This window comes from Dendrobium catenatum, unplaced genomic scaffold (assembly GCF_001605985.2).
Source record: "Dendrobium catenatum unplaced genomic scaffold, ASM160598v2 fragScaff_scaffold_188, whole genome shotgun sequence".
NCBI lineage: Eukaryota > Viridiplantae > Streptophyta > Magnoliopsida > Asparagales > Orchidaceae > Dendrobium > Dendrobium catenatum.
In genome coordinates, this window is record NW_021318650.1 from 656,361 (window position 1) to 675,566 (window position 19,206).

Genomic DNA, 19,206 nt, shown 5'->3' on the forward strand with positions numbered 1-19,206 from the left:
AATTATAATTAATAATTTTAATTACTTATATTTCAAAAATTTATTTATTTACCAATGATTAAAATAATAATAATAAAAAAAATGTTTAATAGATATGGATAAAAAAAAATCAGAACCATGAAGTATTTACAGTAAAGCTTCCTGCCAGCAGGGCGTCTGATTTACCATGCAACATGACGTGTCAAAACCTGACTGGTCGGCACACGTGTCCCCTTCTATTTTATTACTTGGCTAGCTCTCGAGGCTGCATTGGTGAGTTCTGCGAGGAAACGAAGCGGAAGAAAACGAAACCCCTAAGAAGAAATGCGGACGGCTGTCGTCGCTTTCCTCCTATTGCTCGGCTGTTTCGGCTTCCCGGCCGGCGCCCTCTACTCTGCCTCTTCCCCCGTGCTCCAATTGAATCCTTCCAACTTCAAATCCAAGGTCTTCTTCTCTCTCTCTCTCGCCCTCTCTTTATCTCTCTTTAGTGGTCGATGCTCCGCTGATTCCCTTTAGCTCGTGCATATACCAGGTTTTGAACTCAAATGGTATTGTTTTGGTGGAGTTCTTCGCGCCGTGGTGCGGGCACTGCCAGGCCTTGACGCCCATATGGGAAAAGGCCGCCACCGTACTAAAAGGCGTTGCCACCGTTGCTGCGCTGGATGCGGATGCCCACAAATCTCTTGCCCAGGTTCTTCTTCAATCTAAAAAGCTTTGTGGTTTTCATTGTTTCGCTACAGAAAGTATTGGATTTTCTCTAGCCGTTGAGTCGGTAATCTGGTGCTTGTTGGTCCATTTTCTTAACAGTCAGATGCGGGACATCATTAAATCATGTTTAATTTGTTCGATCGCTTGGCACAACTAGATTTTTTTTCCTTTTCTGGTACCTGTTTTCTGTTTGATTATTAAAAATCTGAACCACTGAGCTACTGCTGTACTGGTGAGAGAAAGCTTCAAGAAGAGGAAAGAAGAGAGGAGGAAACCGAAACAGGCTAACACAGAGAAAGAGAAAGCATTGTATTTCATCTCTAAAACGTATTACAGTGGTTGCTTATATAGACTAAGTAATGGCAGAAAAAAGTAAAATAATATAAGAGTCTGTTCATTATTGCTAATAACTGGGAGCAACTTTCAAACTCTCTTTTTTGTGTGTATATTTTCTTAATTGGAGTCTTACTGATAATTCATAACATCTAGTAGGTTGAGCTTGCTCGCTGTGATACCGAAACCGAGGAAATTGTCTTCTGCAGGCTTTCTTATTATTATTATTATTATTTTATTTTAAATTTTATTCTATGAAAGCAGATGCTATTGCTAGCTTGGATAAATTATACTCAATGCATTAAACTGAATTAAGCTGTTTTTTTGCAAGTTGTGTATCTTTCATTTATGGAGATAAATATATAATTCAGAGATCTCCTTTTATTTATATAGGAATATGGAATTAGAGGATTTCCTACTATAAAGGTATTTGCACCTGGTAAGCCTCCAGTAGATTACCAAGGAGCAAGGGATGTTAAACCTATTGCAGAATTTGCTCTTCAACAGGTTTGTTGCAATTCATTGTTTTAATGATATTTTTTCATTTCATTGTTTTTGGTGTATAGTTAATTTCCATTATCATTTAAATCATCTCTCATTTGATTGGAAATTATACTTTTGAATGCCTCTTCCATAGATAAATTGCTATTTGTTATTTTCTTTTTCAGGCTACATTTTAGATAAAAATTCAATTAAGAGATTTTATTATCTTTCAGCGATTTAGAATTGTATAATTTTGTATTTTTACAACAATGCAGTGGATAATAAAGACAGGAAAAGGGTTTTCATTTCTAGTCTATGATTGTTTAATATTCAATTGAGGGATAAGGAAAAGTTGGGAATATGTTTGGCTCCTTTGATATGCTTTGGAATATTTGAATCGCATGGGAAAGGGGATTGAGTGAGAATCATCTGTAGATAATAGAACTATCAATGGGTGGAAAAGTTGATCAAGTGTGTTGAAGTGGTTGAATGGGGAATCACTTCACTTATCATTTATTTGGAAAATAGGAGAAAAAACAGTCTTAAAAAATTTCCCTGACTAAAAGTGTTTCTTTTAACATGCCTTTGATGGCCCTGAGGCAAAACTATGGGCATGTATCTGAAATGATTGTGGCAGTTTCTTCAAAGTATTTATTGAGAAGATTAATCTTGGAATAGATCTGCTTGCGATTGTGAATTCATATTTTTGCTTAAAAGTATGTATTGATTATTCATGGTGCTTACGGATGTAGTTGATCCTCTACTCACAATATACATCTTTTAATGTTATTAATATGTTCTTGTAAAAGTTGAGATGCTTTTTTAATGTACAGGTTAAGGCTCTCCTTAAGGAGCGGTTAAATGGGAAGTCGACTGGTGGTTCAAGTGAAAAATCTGAACCAAGTGCATCAATCGAATTGACATCTCAAAATTTTGATACTGAAGTAATTAAGAGTAAGGACTTGTGGATTGTAGAATTCTTTGCACCTTGGTAAGTGGTTCTTTCAGTAAATGTTATATGGATCTACGTGAATATAGGTTTTCTTGGTTTTGTTTATATTGATTTTTTGAGATTCATTTGAATAGTCTTAATAATTGATGATTCACTATGGTAATTTTGATTTTGTCGTCAATCATATCCCTTTTATTTATGAATTTGATGCTTCACTGTATATGCAATAGACTTAAAATGGGAATGCTATATTTTAAATTTTTTTCTCATTATAATCTAATAATATTTTTTGAACTTTTAAGCTGTCATTTGTGGGTATTGCTTGTTTCAAATCATGAATTGATATTTTTTTGTGCTTTATTGTCAAACTATTGACCAGGAGACTTGGATTAGCCTTGCTTAGGCTGATTTTAAAGATGTTCATGTCAAAGTCTTGTTGATGTTAGACATTTTAGGATTTAGGACTTTTAATGTAGATCTAGCAAGCAATGTAGTTCTGGATGCAATAAAAAACTGAGACAAACATGCATTTTTCACAGGATTTAACAACTATTTTCCATTTTCAATGCAGTCTTATGTGGGCTCCGAAAATTCGGCCCCGGCCTCCGCTCGCTTTTTCTTATTCGGCAAGGGAGTTTTAACGAACTAAGTTCCGAGGTAAATTTTGGAAGGCAGATGGGTTTGTAGATAAGACACTACCCAGAGATTTCGCCCTCATTTTGCGAGGACTTTATGATCTGAGTTCTGGTTTCCTATAGGCGCAAGCCCCTATAGTTAATTACCCCTCCCATATTTATCAGTTTGAGTCCTTTCTCGCGTGTTATGATGTATATGGGTCAACATCTTAAAAACAATAAAATTCAATTATGATAAAAGATTTATTATCATGCACTCAAAATTATTGACAAGAAAGGTTGGTAGCAAAAAACAAGCAATTGACCTTTCACACAAAAAGCAAAAAAAAAAAAGAAACTTAACAAAATTCAAGCACTCTTTCATCCAATAACAAAAAAAACGATCAGAAGAAGAGAGGAATAAAATAAGAAATAGGAAGAAGTTACCATAGAAATAAGACCTACTCTTATAAAAAAAATAATCATCTGAAATTTTCAAATCTCATACATCAATTTATTTTATTTTACTATAAATTCTTTTTTTTTTGTGTATGGCTTATATACCACAATTTATAATATTTTTTAAATACCTAATCATAATTAAAAAAATCATCAAACTTAATGCATAAAAAAATTCATCCACTACTGTTGCTTCAAATTAGAGGAATCATTGCTACAGCTAAAACCGCTGATTTTTTCTATGGTCTTGGAGCTTCATGACCCACCCAAAAAACAACCATATGAATAGATAACCCACAAAAGTTGAAGCAACTGCAGGACCAAGTAACTAGCTATGGCAACCATATGAGGAGCCTCCAAATAAAGTAATACAGTAGCCACAAAATAGGGAATCTAATATGTGAGCTGCAACAATAAAAAATAATGCAAATCAAACTAGGCAGAGATCAAGTGGCTAGACGTAAGGCCCCATAGCCACTATTAGCTATGATACTAATAAAAACACTGCAACCTTGGGAGTAAGATAGCCCCGCATACATGTAATTATATACTCCATTGGCTCACCTCTTACTGATTACTTCTAAAAGTTAAAATATAAAATACCAAATAAAAAAAAAACAATACAAAAATTTAAATTCTATTTTAAAATTTTAAATTTCAAATTCATTTTTATATCATATATATTTTTCATTTTTGACATCTGTAAACATTGAGACTCATCTCAATTTTCCCCCTCTTGGAGAAAATTTTGATTCAACAGATTAGTTAGTTAATATTCGTCATGTAAATTTGGGAATGATTGTTGAACTTCCTATAGATATATCTTTGAATAATCTCATTTGACATATATTGCCATTGCAATATCTATGATATTTGCCATTAATAATGAGCATAGTTTCATCATCAATTATAGCTTTAGGCACAAGATTAGCATGACCATCTAAAAGTTGTGTGGATGATATGTTGGATTTGAAACTAGAAGGATTGAAAAAAAGATTGAAAGGCATTAGTTGATGGGTAATTATATAAAGTTTAAATATATAAATTAATAAGCAGTCTAATACTAAAAGTTTAAGGATTTTTATCATATATCCATTCATCCTAATTTGTTGTATAGATTAATGCGATACTATATTTTCTAACTGTGAATTCTAAGGGGGTTCTTGAAAGGAACCCATATGAACTTTAACGCACCTTGATCTTTATCTCCTTATTTAAATTTCATATATTTTCTAGTCACATATTGACTTATAATTATCATAGTTAATAAATGTCTTCTTGTGAATGCTTTCATTTAAATCAAATATTTGTCATGCGAGTGATTATTTAAATTCACTGGGTATAGATTCAATAGATAAATCAATTAAATATGTTGGTTATATTGAAATCTATTAACTATCTCAAAAGATCTCATGCTTGTAGAATGATTACAATTTTAATTGTTTGTAAACATAATCATATCTAATATATATTTCCAACTAGATGGATGTTCACTTATTAAACATCATTATATCACCTAGGCTTTGATTAACTAGTTTAGTTTGTGTTTTTGTTTGCGGGTGGTAAGTAGTTGCAATTTTTAGTTGAATTTATTTTTGTATAGACTTATAAAAAAGGCTCATAAATTTATTTTTCTATCAGATATGATTGTTTTAATTAACACATTCTATAACAACTTCTTTGAAAATATAATTTAGCTACATGCTATATATTGTTGCATTGTTATTAGTATTTCACCTTGGCTATGACTATTTAGTTTAGTTTGTGCTTATGGTTGTGGGTGATAAGTAGCTGAAAGTTTTAGCTGGGTTTAAATAAGTTTCATAATTAAAAAAAAAAGCTTATAAGTTTTAAGTTTCTATAAGATGTGATTGTTTGAATTAGCTTAGCTCATGTCTTTTAAAAAGTTCATTAAAAATATAATTTATTTATATGTGATGTATTTGTTGCATTGCTATGAATAAAATGTGTCATTTTGAAAAAAATAATCCACAACCATATAGATAGAATTATGTTTCTTATAACTTTGTTGTAATCTTAGTAGAAATTCATACTAACATGTCCGTAAGGCTTAGAAGGAATATTTAGGGAAATTTATAGACAGCTATCATTTCTTTAATCCTTAGTTGTTTGGTAAGTTTTCCATTGCAATAAAATATCTACTACATCTTTTCTTAAACTTCGTAAATTTTTTTTTTTTTTTTGGCCATGAATAATTTATCCTTTAATCCTTAGTTGTTTGGTATGTTTTCCATTGCAATAAAATATCCTAAAACACCATGAACATGTAATTCTTAAATAAAAAAATATCATAAGAAAGAATAAGAAACGCATAGGCTAGTTTTTGTTTTAATGATACTTAAACTAGCTTTTTTTTTAATACCTTAATACAACATTTAAGCACAAAAATGCATTCTTGCAGATATTCTACTTATTTAAGATGCTAATATCCTAGTTTTTTTAATTAAAATATTTAAGGGTTTGATGATCTAAATAAAAAACAAAATCCTTAGACAATAAATAATAAGATTACATGTTACCCTTCCCCATTGTGGTTTAAAAAATTTTAATTTAATATCATGAACTTTTGGCAAAAATTTTATTGTTAATTTTTCCTTCTAAGTTGATGGAGATAAAATTATTGTTAAAGTTTGCTAGTGCAGTTGCGCTAAGGTAGTTTGGCGGTATAAAATAAATATAAATAATGCATCCTCCTCTAAGCCATCAATGCTTATACTCAAGAAAGTTCACTCATAAATGCTAAAGTCGGTAACTAACTCGTTCCTCTGTCAGCAATTAGATAGAGTCGACAAGGTTTAACAGATAATTATAAAAATGCCTCCTAAATGCCCGCATGGGCCTTGACAAGCATGATACATGCACACACGTAATGTCTGAGGATGTTGCACGGGTTAATAAATAAACTTAAGTTCAAGCCCGACCCTCTTATGTTCATGGTCACAACCCGTATGTTCCCCAATGTCGCCAAATCCTTGAGATATGAATCAATAGAATAGAATCGATAGGGCACAAAGCCCTTTGTTAGCTAAGATGGATTAAAATTTGCCCCCTTGGACAAATACTCACCCCAAGTCTACAAGGTGCCCTTGGACAAAGTAACTCATGGTTGTCGACAAAGATCCTTCTGTCAGGTTGGGTCGACTGCCTCTTCTGACTTAGTAGACCAGGGACCATGATGACCTAGGACAATAGAATCATGGGATCTTGATAGTGTCCATCATTACTTCCCTCACCATCCGCTTTAAGTGCAAGATGGTGAAATTTTCAATTTTAAATATTAAAATTTCAACAATACCAAACTTGCTGCTACTATACACCATATACTAGTTATTTTTACGTATATGATTGACGACAGCCTTAATCGAAAGTTCTCTCTCACTATCAAGAGGGGTAATTAACTAGAGGGGTTTGCGCTCATAGGAAACAAGAACTCAGATCATAAAGTCATCGCAAAATGAGGGCGAAATCTCTAGGTAGTGTCTTATTTTAAATCTAATATGACTTCTGAAAATTTACATCGGAACTTAATCCGTTAAAACTCTCTTAAAAGAGGGGAGGCCGGGGTGCGAATATTCGGAGCCCACAACATGTGCTGACAATCAAGACATGCCACAATTTTTTCCCAAATCGTTAACTTGTGAGGTTTACAAAGAAGTTAACATTTGAGAAGAAGCGATCACGGATATGCGGCATACTTGTATGGCATACATGTGAAACTCAAAAAGAGCTTATATGAGCTGTTTACCTCACCCTTGCTTCAATTTTTTTTTTTTCTGTTCACTTTCCATTTTCCCTCCCATTACATAACCTGCAATTTTGTCCGACTGAGCTCATTTAGCTTTAATAAACTACTAATACCAAATTGCACCGACATAGTTGCTGATACAAATGGTGTTGGTCTATGAGTTGATGGATGAGCTTTTGATGGTTTATTAACTCTTCTATTTTTGGTTTACTCATGCTATAATAGATTTACGGACTCACGTGACCCACTAAGGACTGTCATGATGCATACAATCATATTCTCTAATTAGTATCGCATGAGATTTACCATTGTAGCTGCATTATTACTACAAAAATGAATAGAAATGAAATTTAGAATCAACAACTGCCCAAAACAATAACCTCATCTAAATTGATAAAAAAATTACTCTCAATTCGATTTACTTTCGTAGTTGGGGTCTAAAATACATTAAGTGCCCCTTCATATGAAAATTTCCTTTTTGAGCTCATTCCTATCATGACTACTTGTGCTTCCAGGCTGAGACACTCTGATTTCAGTGTTATTTTATTCCTTTTAATTGTTCAGGTGTGGGCATTGCAAAAAACTTGCACCAGAATGGAAGAAAGCAGCAAATAACTTGAAGGGGAAGGTCAAATTGGGCCATGTTGATTGTGATGCGGAGAAGGTAACATAATTTTCATTGAAAATGCATTGTATTATATGTTGAATGCTTAAATCTAACTAGCACTTCTTTTTGAAGTCTATATGCTAACATTCAAGGTAACAGTCCTTGATGAGCAGGTTTAACGTACAAGGATTCCCTACAATTCTGGTTTTTGGGGCTGACAAAGAAAGCCCATTCCCCTATGAAGGTGCAAGGGCTGCTTTGGCAATTGAATCATTTGCATTAGAGCAGTTAGAGACCAATGTCTCTCCCCCCGAAGTGTTAGAGTTATCTGGACCTGTAAGATACCATGGCCGGCATCTTATCTTACTGAAGCTTAAAGTGGCTTTCATGTATGTGATAGTTTGTTCTTTCATGTAGGACGTGATGGAAGAAAAGTGTGCAACAGCTGCTATATGTTTTGTGGCTTTCCTTCCAGATATCTTGGATTCGAAGGCAGAGGGAAGAAACAAGTACCTTGACCTCCTGTTATCAGTTGCTGAAAAATTTAAACGAAGCCCATACAGGTAAATTTACCTGCAAATCATTATCATCATCAACATCACTAGCCTTATCCCAATTATTTGGATGGGTATTTTTGTTGAGTTCTGCTTTTTTATGCGTGAAATATGTTTGGATAGGTATTTTTGCACAACTTCTACTTATTTTATTATTAATCTATCATGTTGGCATATAATTCTTTTGTGTTTATTTAGGTTTCGTTGGGAATAGCTTTTTTATTGCTTCTCAAAGCTTCTTTTTAGTTAAAAAATTAAAATTTTTGTACTAGAAAGCTGCTCTAAGAAGCAATAAGAAAGCCGTCCCAAACGAAACCTTAATGTTCTTACTTTATGGATTTTTTTTTCTACCCTCTATTATGTATGCCTAAGCATCAAATTTTATTTTCCACTTATCTTAATTAAATGCTACTATTGCATTCTCTCTCGTAAAATCAAATTTATCATTAATTATTTTAGGTATCATCAAATTTTGAGATATTTATATGAAATTTTGAGACTCTCAGTGTTAAGATAAAAGTTGTTGAGATATTAATTTTTTTTTTTTAGAAGAGCCGATGAAAAATTTTGTCATCCATGTTCATCTCCTTATTCCATTCTTTCCATGCTTAATTTCCTTTGCTAATTCCTAATGGCTTTCGTCCACCTTTGCTTTGAACAACTGAAGGTTATTACTTCCGGCATGTTATAGAACCTAGCATATCTTCCTTTTACTAATATAAACTCCATCAGTGCAGTTATTGAATCTTGCCTGTTCCTAAAAATATAGAAATAATTTATAATAAATATGATTAGTACTGCTATTTAACTAATTTTTCTTATGCACAGCTATGTTTGGGCTGCTGCTGGAAAGCAGCCTGACCTGGAGCAGCAGGTTGGTGTGGGTGGTTATGGCTACCCAGCTTTGGTTGCCCTTAATGTCAAAAAACGTGCTTATGCCCCTCTTCGAAGTGCTTTTCAGCTCCAACAGATCAAGTAAGTTTCTCTTTTCTCAGTTTAGAATTCATCCTGTTATTGATGGCATTGGCAGTGAATCTGACTATAAAGTATAATTTACAGTGAGTTCGTGAAGGAAGCAGGGCAAGGTGGGAAGGGAAACTTGCCCCTTGAGAAAGTTCCCTCCATTGTTCAAACAGAAGCATGGGATGGTAAGGATGGAGAGGTCACTGAAGAGGATGAGTTCTCCCTTGAAGATCTGATGGGTGACGATGCCACTGCTTCAAAAGACGAATTGTGACTGGCAAGCAGAGATTAATTATGTGAGTGAGTTATGTTAATTGCTTGTTCTGCCAGAGGAGATGCCTAATATTGGGTGGAGAGTCTGCTTTGGAGGCCAAAAAGTGGAAATTTTTCTAAAAGAGAGCATGGATACTGGTTAGAGACTTTATCGATCTTTCATAACTAATTGGTTAGTAATCACTTTTGCTTTTGAATTGATGATCTTTGTTCTTAATAGATTGATAATGAGAACTGAATTTGCTCAATCTGGTTTCTTGTTCTTTGTTCAAGTTTGATGTTGGAGAGATAAATATAACATAAGTTTTTATTGAAGTAGTTATATTAAAAATGATAATGAAGAGGGCATCTATTTGATAATAATGAATTTGTTTTAATCATATCCTAATATAAAATTCATCAGAATAAATTTGCAAATCATTATATCTAAAGATTTTGGTTTGAATTGATCTAAAATTGAATACATGGAGTATAGTTTTTATAATAATAGATCTAGTGGTGAGATTTTAATATTGAGCCATCAAGTCATTAGAAGAGTGCACGTATTAGATATTTGGAGTCTATTGTTCAAAGATATGGTTTAATAGATGAAAATATTATTAGTAGAATTTGAATTAGATGGTTGAATTAGATTGTTTTTTTTTCCCATTATAATCTAACAATGTTTTTTGAACTTTTAAGCTGTCATTTGTAGGTATTGCTTGTTTCAAATCATGAATTAATATTTTTTTGTGCTTTATTGTCAAACTATTGATCAGGAGACTTGGATTAGCCTTGCTTAGGCTGATTTTAATGATATTCATGTCAAAGTCTTGTTGATGTTAGATGTTTTAGGATTTAGGACTTTTAATGTAGATCTAGCAAGCAATGTAGTTCTAGACGCAATAAAACAATGAGGCAAACATGCATTTTTCATAAGATTTAACAACTATTTTCTATTTTCAATGCAGTCTTAAAAGCAATAAAATTCACTTATGATAAAATATTTATTATCATGCACTCAAAATTATTGACAAGAAAGGTAAGTAGCACAAAACACACAATTGACATTTCACACACAAAAAAAAAGAGATTACAAGAAACTTAACAAAATTCAAGCACTCTTTCATCCAATAACAAAAAAACGATTAGAAGAAGAGAGGAATAAAATAAGAAATAGGAAGAAATTACCATAAAAATAAGACCTACTCTTATAAAAAAAGATAATCCTCTGAAATTTTCAAATCTCATACATCAATTTATTTTATTTTACTATAAATTCTTTTTTTTGTATGTTTTATATACCACAATTTATAATATTTTTTAAATACCTAATCGTAATTAAAAAAAATCATCCAATTTAATGCATAAAAAAATTCATCCAATAAACTATTGTTGCTTCAAATTAGAGGAATCATTGCTACAGCTAAAACCGCTGATTTTTTCTCTAGTCTTGCAAGAAGACACAACAGTCTTATAGAGGAGCTTCATGACCCACCCAAAAAACAACCATTTGAATACATAACCCACAAAACTTGAAGCAAGTGCAGGACCAAGTAACTAGCTATGGAAACCGGATAAGGAGCCTCCAATAAAGGAATAAAGTAGCCGGATATGCGGCATACTTGTATGGCATATATGTGAAACTCAAAAAGAGCTTATATGAGCTGTTTCCCTCACCCTTGCTTCCATTTTTTTGTTCTGTTCATTTTCCATTTTCCCTCCCATTCCATCACCTGCAATTTTGGCCGAGTGAGCTCATTTAGCTTTAATAAACTACGAATAGCAAATTGGAGCGACATAGTTGCTGATACAAATGGTGTTGGTGTATGAGTTGATGGATGAGCTTTTGATGGTTTATTAACTCTTCTATTTTTGGTTTACTCATGTTATAAACTTATAACAGATTTACGGACTCACGTGACTCACTAAGGACTGCCATGATGCATACAATCATATTCTATAATTAGTATTACATGAGTTTTATCATTACAGCTGCATTATTACTACAAAAATGAATAGAGATGAAATTTAGAGTCAACAACTGCCCAAAACAATAACCGCTTCTAAATTGATAAAAAATTACCCTCAATTCGATTTACTTTCCTTGCTGGGGTCTAAAATACATTAAGTGCCCTTCATATGAAAATTTCCTTTTTGAGCTCATTCCTATCATGGCGACTTGTCCTTCCAGACTGAGACACTCTATATTTATTCCTTTTAATTGTTCAGGTGTGGGCATTGCAAAAAACTTGCACCAGAATGGAAGAAAGCAGCAAATAACTTGAAGGGGAAGGTCAAATTGGGCCATGTTGATTGTGATGCAGAGAAGGTAACATAATTTTCATTGAAAATGCATTGTATTAGATGTTGAATGCTTAAAGCTAACTAGCACTTCTTTTTGAAGTCCATATACTAACATGCAAGGTAACAGTCCTTGATGAGCAGGTTTAACGTACAAGGATTCCCCACAATTCTGGTGTTTGGGGCTGACAAAGAAAGCCCATTCCCCTATGAAGGTGCAAGGGCTGCTTCAGCAATTGAATCATTTGCATTAGAGCAGTTGGAGACCAATGTATCTCCCCCCGAAGTGTTAGAGTTATCTGGACCTGTAAGATGCCATTGCCTGCATCTTATCTTACTAAACCTTAAAGTGGCCTTCATGTATGTGATAGTTTGTTCTTTCATGTAGGACGTGATGGAAGAAAAGTGTGCAACAGCTGCTATATGTTTTGTGGCTTTCCTTCCAGATATCTTGGATTCGAAGGCAGAGGGAAGAAACAAGTACCTTGACCTCCTGTTATCAGTTGCTGAAAAATTCAAACGAAGCCCATACAGGTAAATTTACCTGCAAATCATTATCATTATCAACATCATTAGCCTTATCCCAATTATTTGGATGGGTATTTTTGTTGAGTTTTGCTTCTTTATGCGTGAAATTTGTTTGGATAGGTATTTTTGCACAACTTCTACTTATTTTATTATTATCTACCATGTTGGCATATAATCCTTTTGTGTTTATTTAGGCTTCCTTGGGGATAACTCTTTTATTGTCAAAGTAGTTTTTTAGTTAAAAAATTAAAATTTTTATAATAGAAAGCTGCTCTAAGAAGCAGTAAGAAAGCCATCTCAAACGAAGCCTTAATGTTCTTACTTTATGAATTTTTTTTCTACCCTCTATTATGCATGCCTAAGCATCAAATTTTATTTTCCACTTCTCTTAATTAAATGCTACTATTGCATTCTCTCTCGTAAAATCAAATTTATCATTAATTATTACAGGTATCATTAAATTTTGAGATATTTATATGAAATTTTGAGACTCACAGTGTTATAGAACCTAGCATATTATCCTTTTACTGATATAAACTTCATCAGTGCAGTTATTGAATCTTCTTGTTAACTGTTCAGAAAAATATAGAAATAATTTATGATTAGTACTGCTATTTAACTAATTTTTCTTATGCACAGCTATGTTTGGGCTGCTGCTGGAAAGCAGCCTGATCTGGAGCAGCAGGTTGGTGTGGGTGGTTATGGCTACCCAGCTTTGGTTGCCCTTAATGTCAAGAAACGCGCTTATGCCCCTCTTCGAAGTGCTTTTCAGCTCCAACAGATCAAGTAAGTTTCTCTTTTCTCAGTTTTGATGGCATTGGCAATGAATCTGACTGTAAAGTATAATTTACAGTGAGTTCGTGAAGGAAGCAGGGCAAGGTGGGAAGGGAAACTTGCCCCTTGAGAAAGTTCCCTCCATTGTTCAAACAGAAGCATGGGATGGTAAGGATGGAGAGGTCACTGAAGAGGATGAGTTCTCCCTTGAAGATCTGATGGGTGACGATGCCACTGCTTCAAAAGACGAATTGTGACTAGCAAGCAGAGATTAATTATGTGAGTGATGTTCATTGCTTGTTCTGCTAGAGGAGATGCCTAATATTGGGTGGAGAGTATGCTTTGGAGGCCAAAAAGTGGAAATTTTTCTAAAAGAGAGCATGGATACTGGTTAGAGACTTTATCGATCTTTCATAACTAATTGGTTAGTAATCACTTTTGCTTTTGAATTGATGATCTTTGTTCTTAATAGATTGATAATGAGAACTGAATTTGCTCAATCTGGTTTCTTGTTCTTTGTTCAAGTTTGATGTTGGAGAGATAAATATAACATAAGTTTTTATTGAAGTAGTTATATTAAAAATGATAATGAAGAGGGCATCTATTTGATAATAATGAATTTGTTTTAATCATATCCTAATATAAAATTCATCAGAATAAATTTGCAAATCATTATATCTAAAGATTTTGGTTTGAATTGATCTAAAATTGAATGCATGGAGTATAATTTTAATAGTAATAGATCTAATGGTGGGATTTTAATATTGAGTCATCGAGTCATTAGAAGAGTGCTGCACGTATTAGATATTTGGAGTCTATTGTTCAAAGATATGGTTTAATAGATGAAAATATTATTAGTAGAATTTGAATTAGATGGTTGAATTAGATTGCATCAAGACTATTGTATGATAAAAAAGTATCCCTCAGACTCAAAAGGAAAATTTTATAAGATGATGGTGAGGCTTGTAATGTTTTATGGTGCAAATTGTTGGTGATTAAAAGCTAAGCATAAAATTAAGTTAAGTGTTGCAGAGATGACGATGCTTAGGTGGTTGAATAGTTTTACATTTTGAGATAGAATTCAAAATGAGTAAACATATGAAAATGTTAGAGTAGCTCTGGTAGCAGAGAATAGATAGAGTTGTCTTAGATGGTTTGGTCACTTAAATATTGCTCTTCTAATGACCTTATTAGGAGAGTAGATGTAATTCAACTTATGTTAAGAAAGGTAAATGTGTAACTTAAAAAAAGACTTGATTATAAAGTATTAAAAATAAAATTTTATTAGATTTAAATGAGAATTTGGCTCCTAATAAGACAAAATGAAGAAAAAAAATTTAATAAACTGGCCTCTCTTACTAAGATAAATATTTCTTGTTGTTATATATTTATTTTGGAGTAATTTGAACTTAGTGTTATATATATAAAAAATTATTATATTAATTTCAAAATAAATTTAATAATTTTATTATATTATAATATCCTGTTATAATTTTTTTTTAATGATAATATTGCATAGTTGTTGCAAGTATTGGTAATGTCTCATTTATTGGCTGCATTGGTAGAATTGTAACATATGGCCTATTTATAATGTGTATTCATTACATGTATTCAAACCATTTAGCTATATTCTTTTAGGATTAGTCAAAGTGATGAATCATTTAATTGAAGATAAAAAGAGATTGTAACCAAGTCAAAATTCTAGCTTGACTATTTGTAATGGTATTTTCATTTATTTCTTAGGGTATGAACATGAGCACAATTAAATTGCTAAGCTCATCTTAGGTTATTTTCATGTGAATCAGAGGGATGCAGAAAATTTATTATTTTAAATATTTAAACCCTTAGACATAGATTTAGTTTGAGATGGTTTTCTTATTAATTTCTACAAAAAAAAATTTAGTATAAAGTTTTTTGAAAGCAACCAAAAAAAAAAAGGCTAAAAGTTGTCTCAGATGAAGTCTTAGGCTTCGTTTGGGATGACTTTCTTGCTGCTTTTTGAAGCAGCTTTCTAGCACAAAAATTTGAATTTTTGAACTAAAAGACTGTTTTAAGAAGCATCAAGAAAGCCGTCTCAAACGAAGCCTTAGACTTCATTTGAGACGGCTTTCTTACTGCTTTCTAAATCAGCTTTTCAGTACAAAAATTTCTCCAACAAAAAATTTTGTACTCAAAGTAATAAGAAAGTTACTCCAAATGAAGCCTTAGTTAGAAATACATTTGAACCATTTATGTGCTTGAACAGAATAGTTTTGGCCCAATATCAGCTTGTTGTTAATATTTAGTGGATAATTTTTAATGAAATTGGCTAACTTGATGTTTGGGCCAATTTTACATAACTGATTTGCGCTAAAGATATTTGACAGAACTTAGAGAAAAAAAAAAGACCAAAAGAAAAAAATCCCAACTTTAATTTGATATCATGCCGAAAAATATAAAATGTGAGATAACCTTTGTGACAAATCTCATTGCTCAAAATGATTGTTCATTAGTTATCTGAGATAACCTTTGTGAGGCTAATTATAATAATGGTTCATTTATTAATTCAGTCTGATTAATTAATATAATATGATGCACCAATTTAAACAATTTTTTAAATTTTTAATAAAATCAAAATTGAGCATGTTCTCATGCCTATTCCATTAAGATGTCTTTTACAACTTCTTAATTAAGTTTAAGACAGTTAAATAAGTCATAATATATAGCTAATCAATCAAGTTTCTATAATCCATCAAGTTTTTTCCCCTATTAAAAACTTGAATAAAAAACCCTCATATTAAGAGCAAACAGAACTTGGGATGGAAGTAGAGAGTAGCACACTCAGACTATTATTGCTACAATTATCTTTTTAAAGTTCTAAGTTAACTTTCAAATCTTCTTAAATGAGGTCCTAACAACATTTTAACAACAGAAACCAAGCAATAAACTATCCAAAGGTTATCCTAAAGCATACAAAAGTAAGTTAGATGCTTCATCATAATATAAAAATGGATTCAGAACTCAGTAACAGGACCTTTTGAAGTACACTTACCACTGCAGGACACAAAAATCTGCAAGGGATCTCAAAAAAAGAATGCCACTTGCAATTTCCCTAAGTATCTCTACCAGCCAATATTCTCCCAGAGAGAAACTAAGCAGACACTTCAGTTGTTTACACAATTGATCGATTTATAACCTAAACATAAATTGGAGATCATTACTTTCATGAAAATAGTTCTTTTGAACATAATAAAAGTAAATCCACCTTCAATTCCACTTCTTCAAGCAACTGCTGAGCTTTTCAGAAGGCCAAATGGTGGTGATAGATGCTTCAAGCTAGTAATGTCAAACAACTCCATGAATCTCTGATCAGAAACTCTTGCTTTGGCTGCAGCAAATCTCTGGTACTCATCAAATACTGAAGACAAGCACCATTTTTGAAGTTTCCTCAAACATCCTACGACGCATCCAGTTCGATGCTGAAGAGGGAAATATGAAAAATTAGTAAAAGTTAAGGTTAAATATTAAGTTTGTAAATAATCAGGTATTGGAAGGGAATCAGTGAAGAGTTTTTGGCTTTCAGCCAGTACCTTTCCTCTATTGCAATGGATGAGTAGAGGGTGGTTTCTAACATCTGTGTAAAATTCAAGTTAGTGTATAGTATTAAACTGAATAACAAATTTCAGAAGCTAATTGCGTGTGTCTAAATACCAAGAACAACTTTGAGAGCCTCTCGAATCATTTCTTCTGGGATGTTATTGCCAAATGGTTCCTGAAAGGAAGCTTCGGATTTAGCATTTTGATGCTTCTAAAATGACAAGAAATTCATTCTTTTATCAAGGGTACAGCTAGATTTTTTTTTTGGGTGTGTTGAAGAGCTTGATGAGTTGATTTTAATAAAAAAAGATGAGAAGCAATTGCAGAGAAACAGCTATAGTAGGACAAGAAACCGGAAAAACTGGTGAGAAAATTCAAATAGTTGACTAAGAAATAATTCACATGTGCCAGTGAATGAAATGCATAATTGGGCTCAGAAAAATTAGAGCATTATAGAAGTCCAAAAAATATATAAAAGGAAGTGATGCGGGTGATATAAAAGTCTTCCTTATTTATTTTACTTCCACGCAACAAGGAAAAATTATTACATGCATTGTCCGGACGCATCTAGAGGCCATTCGGATTACGTGGCGCTTCCGGATTGCCACGTCATCTGGATGTGTTCGAAAACCCATATAATAATCTCTCCATAACAAAACCTATTTAAAAAAGTTTGTAACAGTAGCTAATGGAACCGGAAAGTGAGAAAAGTCAAATAACTTACACTGGTTCGGGATAGCGAAAATATGGATAGAACACAAGGAGACATGAAGCAAAAATAAGCCAGTTTTCCACCACTGTTCAGGAAGTCAAATGAATATAACATCGCCAATGACAATAGTGCTGATACTGTATAAATAGTTTGAAATGGCCTACAATCTACAATATTTCTTGAACAAGATTATTAAATACAAAGCTGTATGAATTGTGGTATCCATATGGACAGGCATTGAATCTAAGTGAAGAATATTAATCAAACTAAAAGGGTAATATGATGGATATAATCATCATCATCCCATATGCCATATGTCAACTAATTATAGATGTCTTTATGAATCAATATTATGCTTCTCTTTTATGCATCTCATCCACTTCTATACAACTCAGATTTTATTTGGAACAACTTTCTCACTGTTTCTTAAAACAACTTTTTAGTTAAAAAATTAAAATTTTTATACTAGAAAGTTACTTTAAGCAGCATTAAGAAAGCCATCCCAAACAAAGTCTAATCCTATCCCTAATAGAAAAACAAAAACATAATCTAGCTTTCACAACTTTTGGCCACAAGACGCCACAATAGCACAAAACAAAGGACCAGAATCCCCTTTAATTTCCAAACTTAGGAAATACTATTAATTCCAGCCTAAAAAAACAACCAAGCCAAACATTAAAACGCTAAGAAGCAGCAAAGCAAGCAAAAAGCTAAACCATTTAAAAATTTGAAATAATCTCACCCCATTTACCTTATGGCCCTCAATTCCAAACTGAAAAAGCCTGATTCCATTGTCCTCCAAGAACTCCAAGTTGGCCTCCGGATACGGCTCCGGGCACAAATACCTGAAATCACCACTTCAATACATTGCCCAAACAGAAAACGAGTCAAAGAAATTAAACAAAATTCCAAGAAAAAAATAATACTCACACGACAGAGCGAAGGCGCAGACTTCGTAGGAAACTAAAATTCCCAGCCTCAGGAAATCCCGACCGGAAAACTCCGGTTTCCACAACCGCAAAGTTTAGCGGCCGCGCCATCTCCTCCTCCATCTCTCCGGCGACAAAGCCGATATCAACTATGCCGGGCAGCCCATCCGCTCTTCTTCTGTTCAACGGCCGCCCCATTTCTGCCTACCCCTTCTGTCGCACTGACTGGCCTACTTGAAGAAAAAATAAGCGGGCATAGCAAATTATATTTTATTAAATAAATAAAATAATTGATAATTGAGCTGGCAATTAGTAGTTTAAGAAGATTTATTAACTAAATTTTTTTAAAATAATTGTTATTTAGTTATTCGTTATGAATTAAAATTTTGAATTTTATTAACATGAATTTGCTGACACTCAGCAAAAATAAATTTAAAATTTATTATATTTAAATTTTAATCAGTATAATTTTTTCTAGAATTTTATGCCACTCTTTTTTCTTTCTTTGATATCTTTATCTACTTAAAAGCTGAACAAAATTGCTCATTAGTTCAGATTTTGGAAGTCTGTACTAAAGAGGAAATTTTTTTCTTAAAAAATCCAACATGAGAAAAAACTATATTCAAAAGAACTACCTTAAAAATTAATATCACATAAATATCTAATTAAATAAATTAACAATAAAATTTTCAAAAAAAAGACATTTTCTTAAA

The 19,206-nt window shown here is 32.7% G+C and overlaps 3 protein-coding genes across 5 annotated transcripts; 2 read left to right on the forward strand and 1 right to left on the reverse strand.

Moving 5' to 3' along the window:
* The first annotated feature begins 252 nt into the window (after positions 1 to 252).
* Positions 253 to 9,963, forward strand: LOC110100267 (protein disulfide isomerase-like 2-3). Its single transcript, XM_020827702.2, has 9 exons — positions 253 to 423; positions 512 to 670; positions 1,414 to 1,527; positions 2,337 to 2,494; positions 7,859 to 7,958; positions 8,061 to 8,237; positions 8,319 to 8,464; positions 9,284 to 9,430; positions 9,515 to 9,963. The coding sequence occupies exons 1-9, from the start codon at positions 304 to 306 to the stop codon at positions 9,690 to 9,692; spliced, it is 1,299 nt and encodes a 432-aa protein (XP_020683361.1). The 5' UTR covers positions 253 to 303; the 3' UTR covers positions 9,693 to 9,963.
* A 1,924-nt stretch (positions 9,964 to 11,887) lies between these two features.
* LOC110100278 (protein disulfide isomerase-like 2-3) lies at positions 11,888 to 13,800 on the forward strand. Its single transcript, XM_020827718.2, has 5 exons — positions 11,888 to 12,002; positions 12,105 to 12,281; positions 12,363 to 12,508; positions 13,142 to 13,288; positions 13,356 to 13,800. The coding sequence occupies exons 2-5, from the start codon at positions 12,111 to 12,113 to the stop codon at positions 13,531 to 13,533; spliced, it is 642 nt and encodes a 213-aa protein (XP_020683377.1). The 5' UTR covers positions 11,888 to 12,002; positions 12,105 to 12,110; the 3' UTR covers positions 13,534 to 13,800.
* Positions 13,801 to 16,226: 2,426 nt separating this feature from the next.
* On the reverse strand, positions 16,227 to 18,723 carry LOC110100288 (tyrosine-protein phosphatase DSP1). Of its 3 annotated transcripts, XM_020827734.2 has the most exons (6): positions 18,495 to 18,723; positions 18,307 to 18,409; positions 16,967 to 17,027; positions 16,846 to 16,889; positions 16,521 to 16,734; positions 16,227 to 16,451 (listed from the first exon to the last, which is right to left on the reverse strand). In XM_020827734.2, exons 1-5 carry the CDS (start codon positions 18,689 to 18,691, stop codon positions 16,537 to 16,539), a joined length of 603 nt encoding a protein of 200 aa, XP_020683393.1. In that variant the 5' UTR covers positions 18,692 to 18,723; the 3' UTR covers positions 16,227 to 16,451; positions 16,521 to 16,536. The 3 variants fall into 3 exon arrangements, with proteins under 3 accessions (XP_020683393.1, XP_020683400.1, XP_020683388.1); XM_020827741.2 differs by having other exon boundaries at positions 16,227 to 16,734; positions 18,316 to 18,409; XM_020827729.2 differs by having other exon boundaries at positions 16,227 to 16,734.
* Between the last annotated feature and the right edge of the window lie 483 nt (positions 18,724 to 19,206).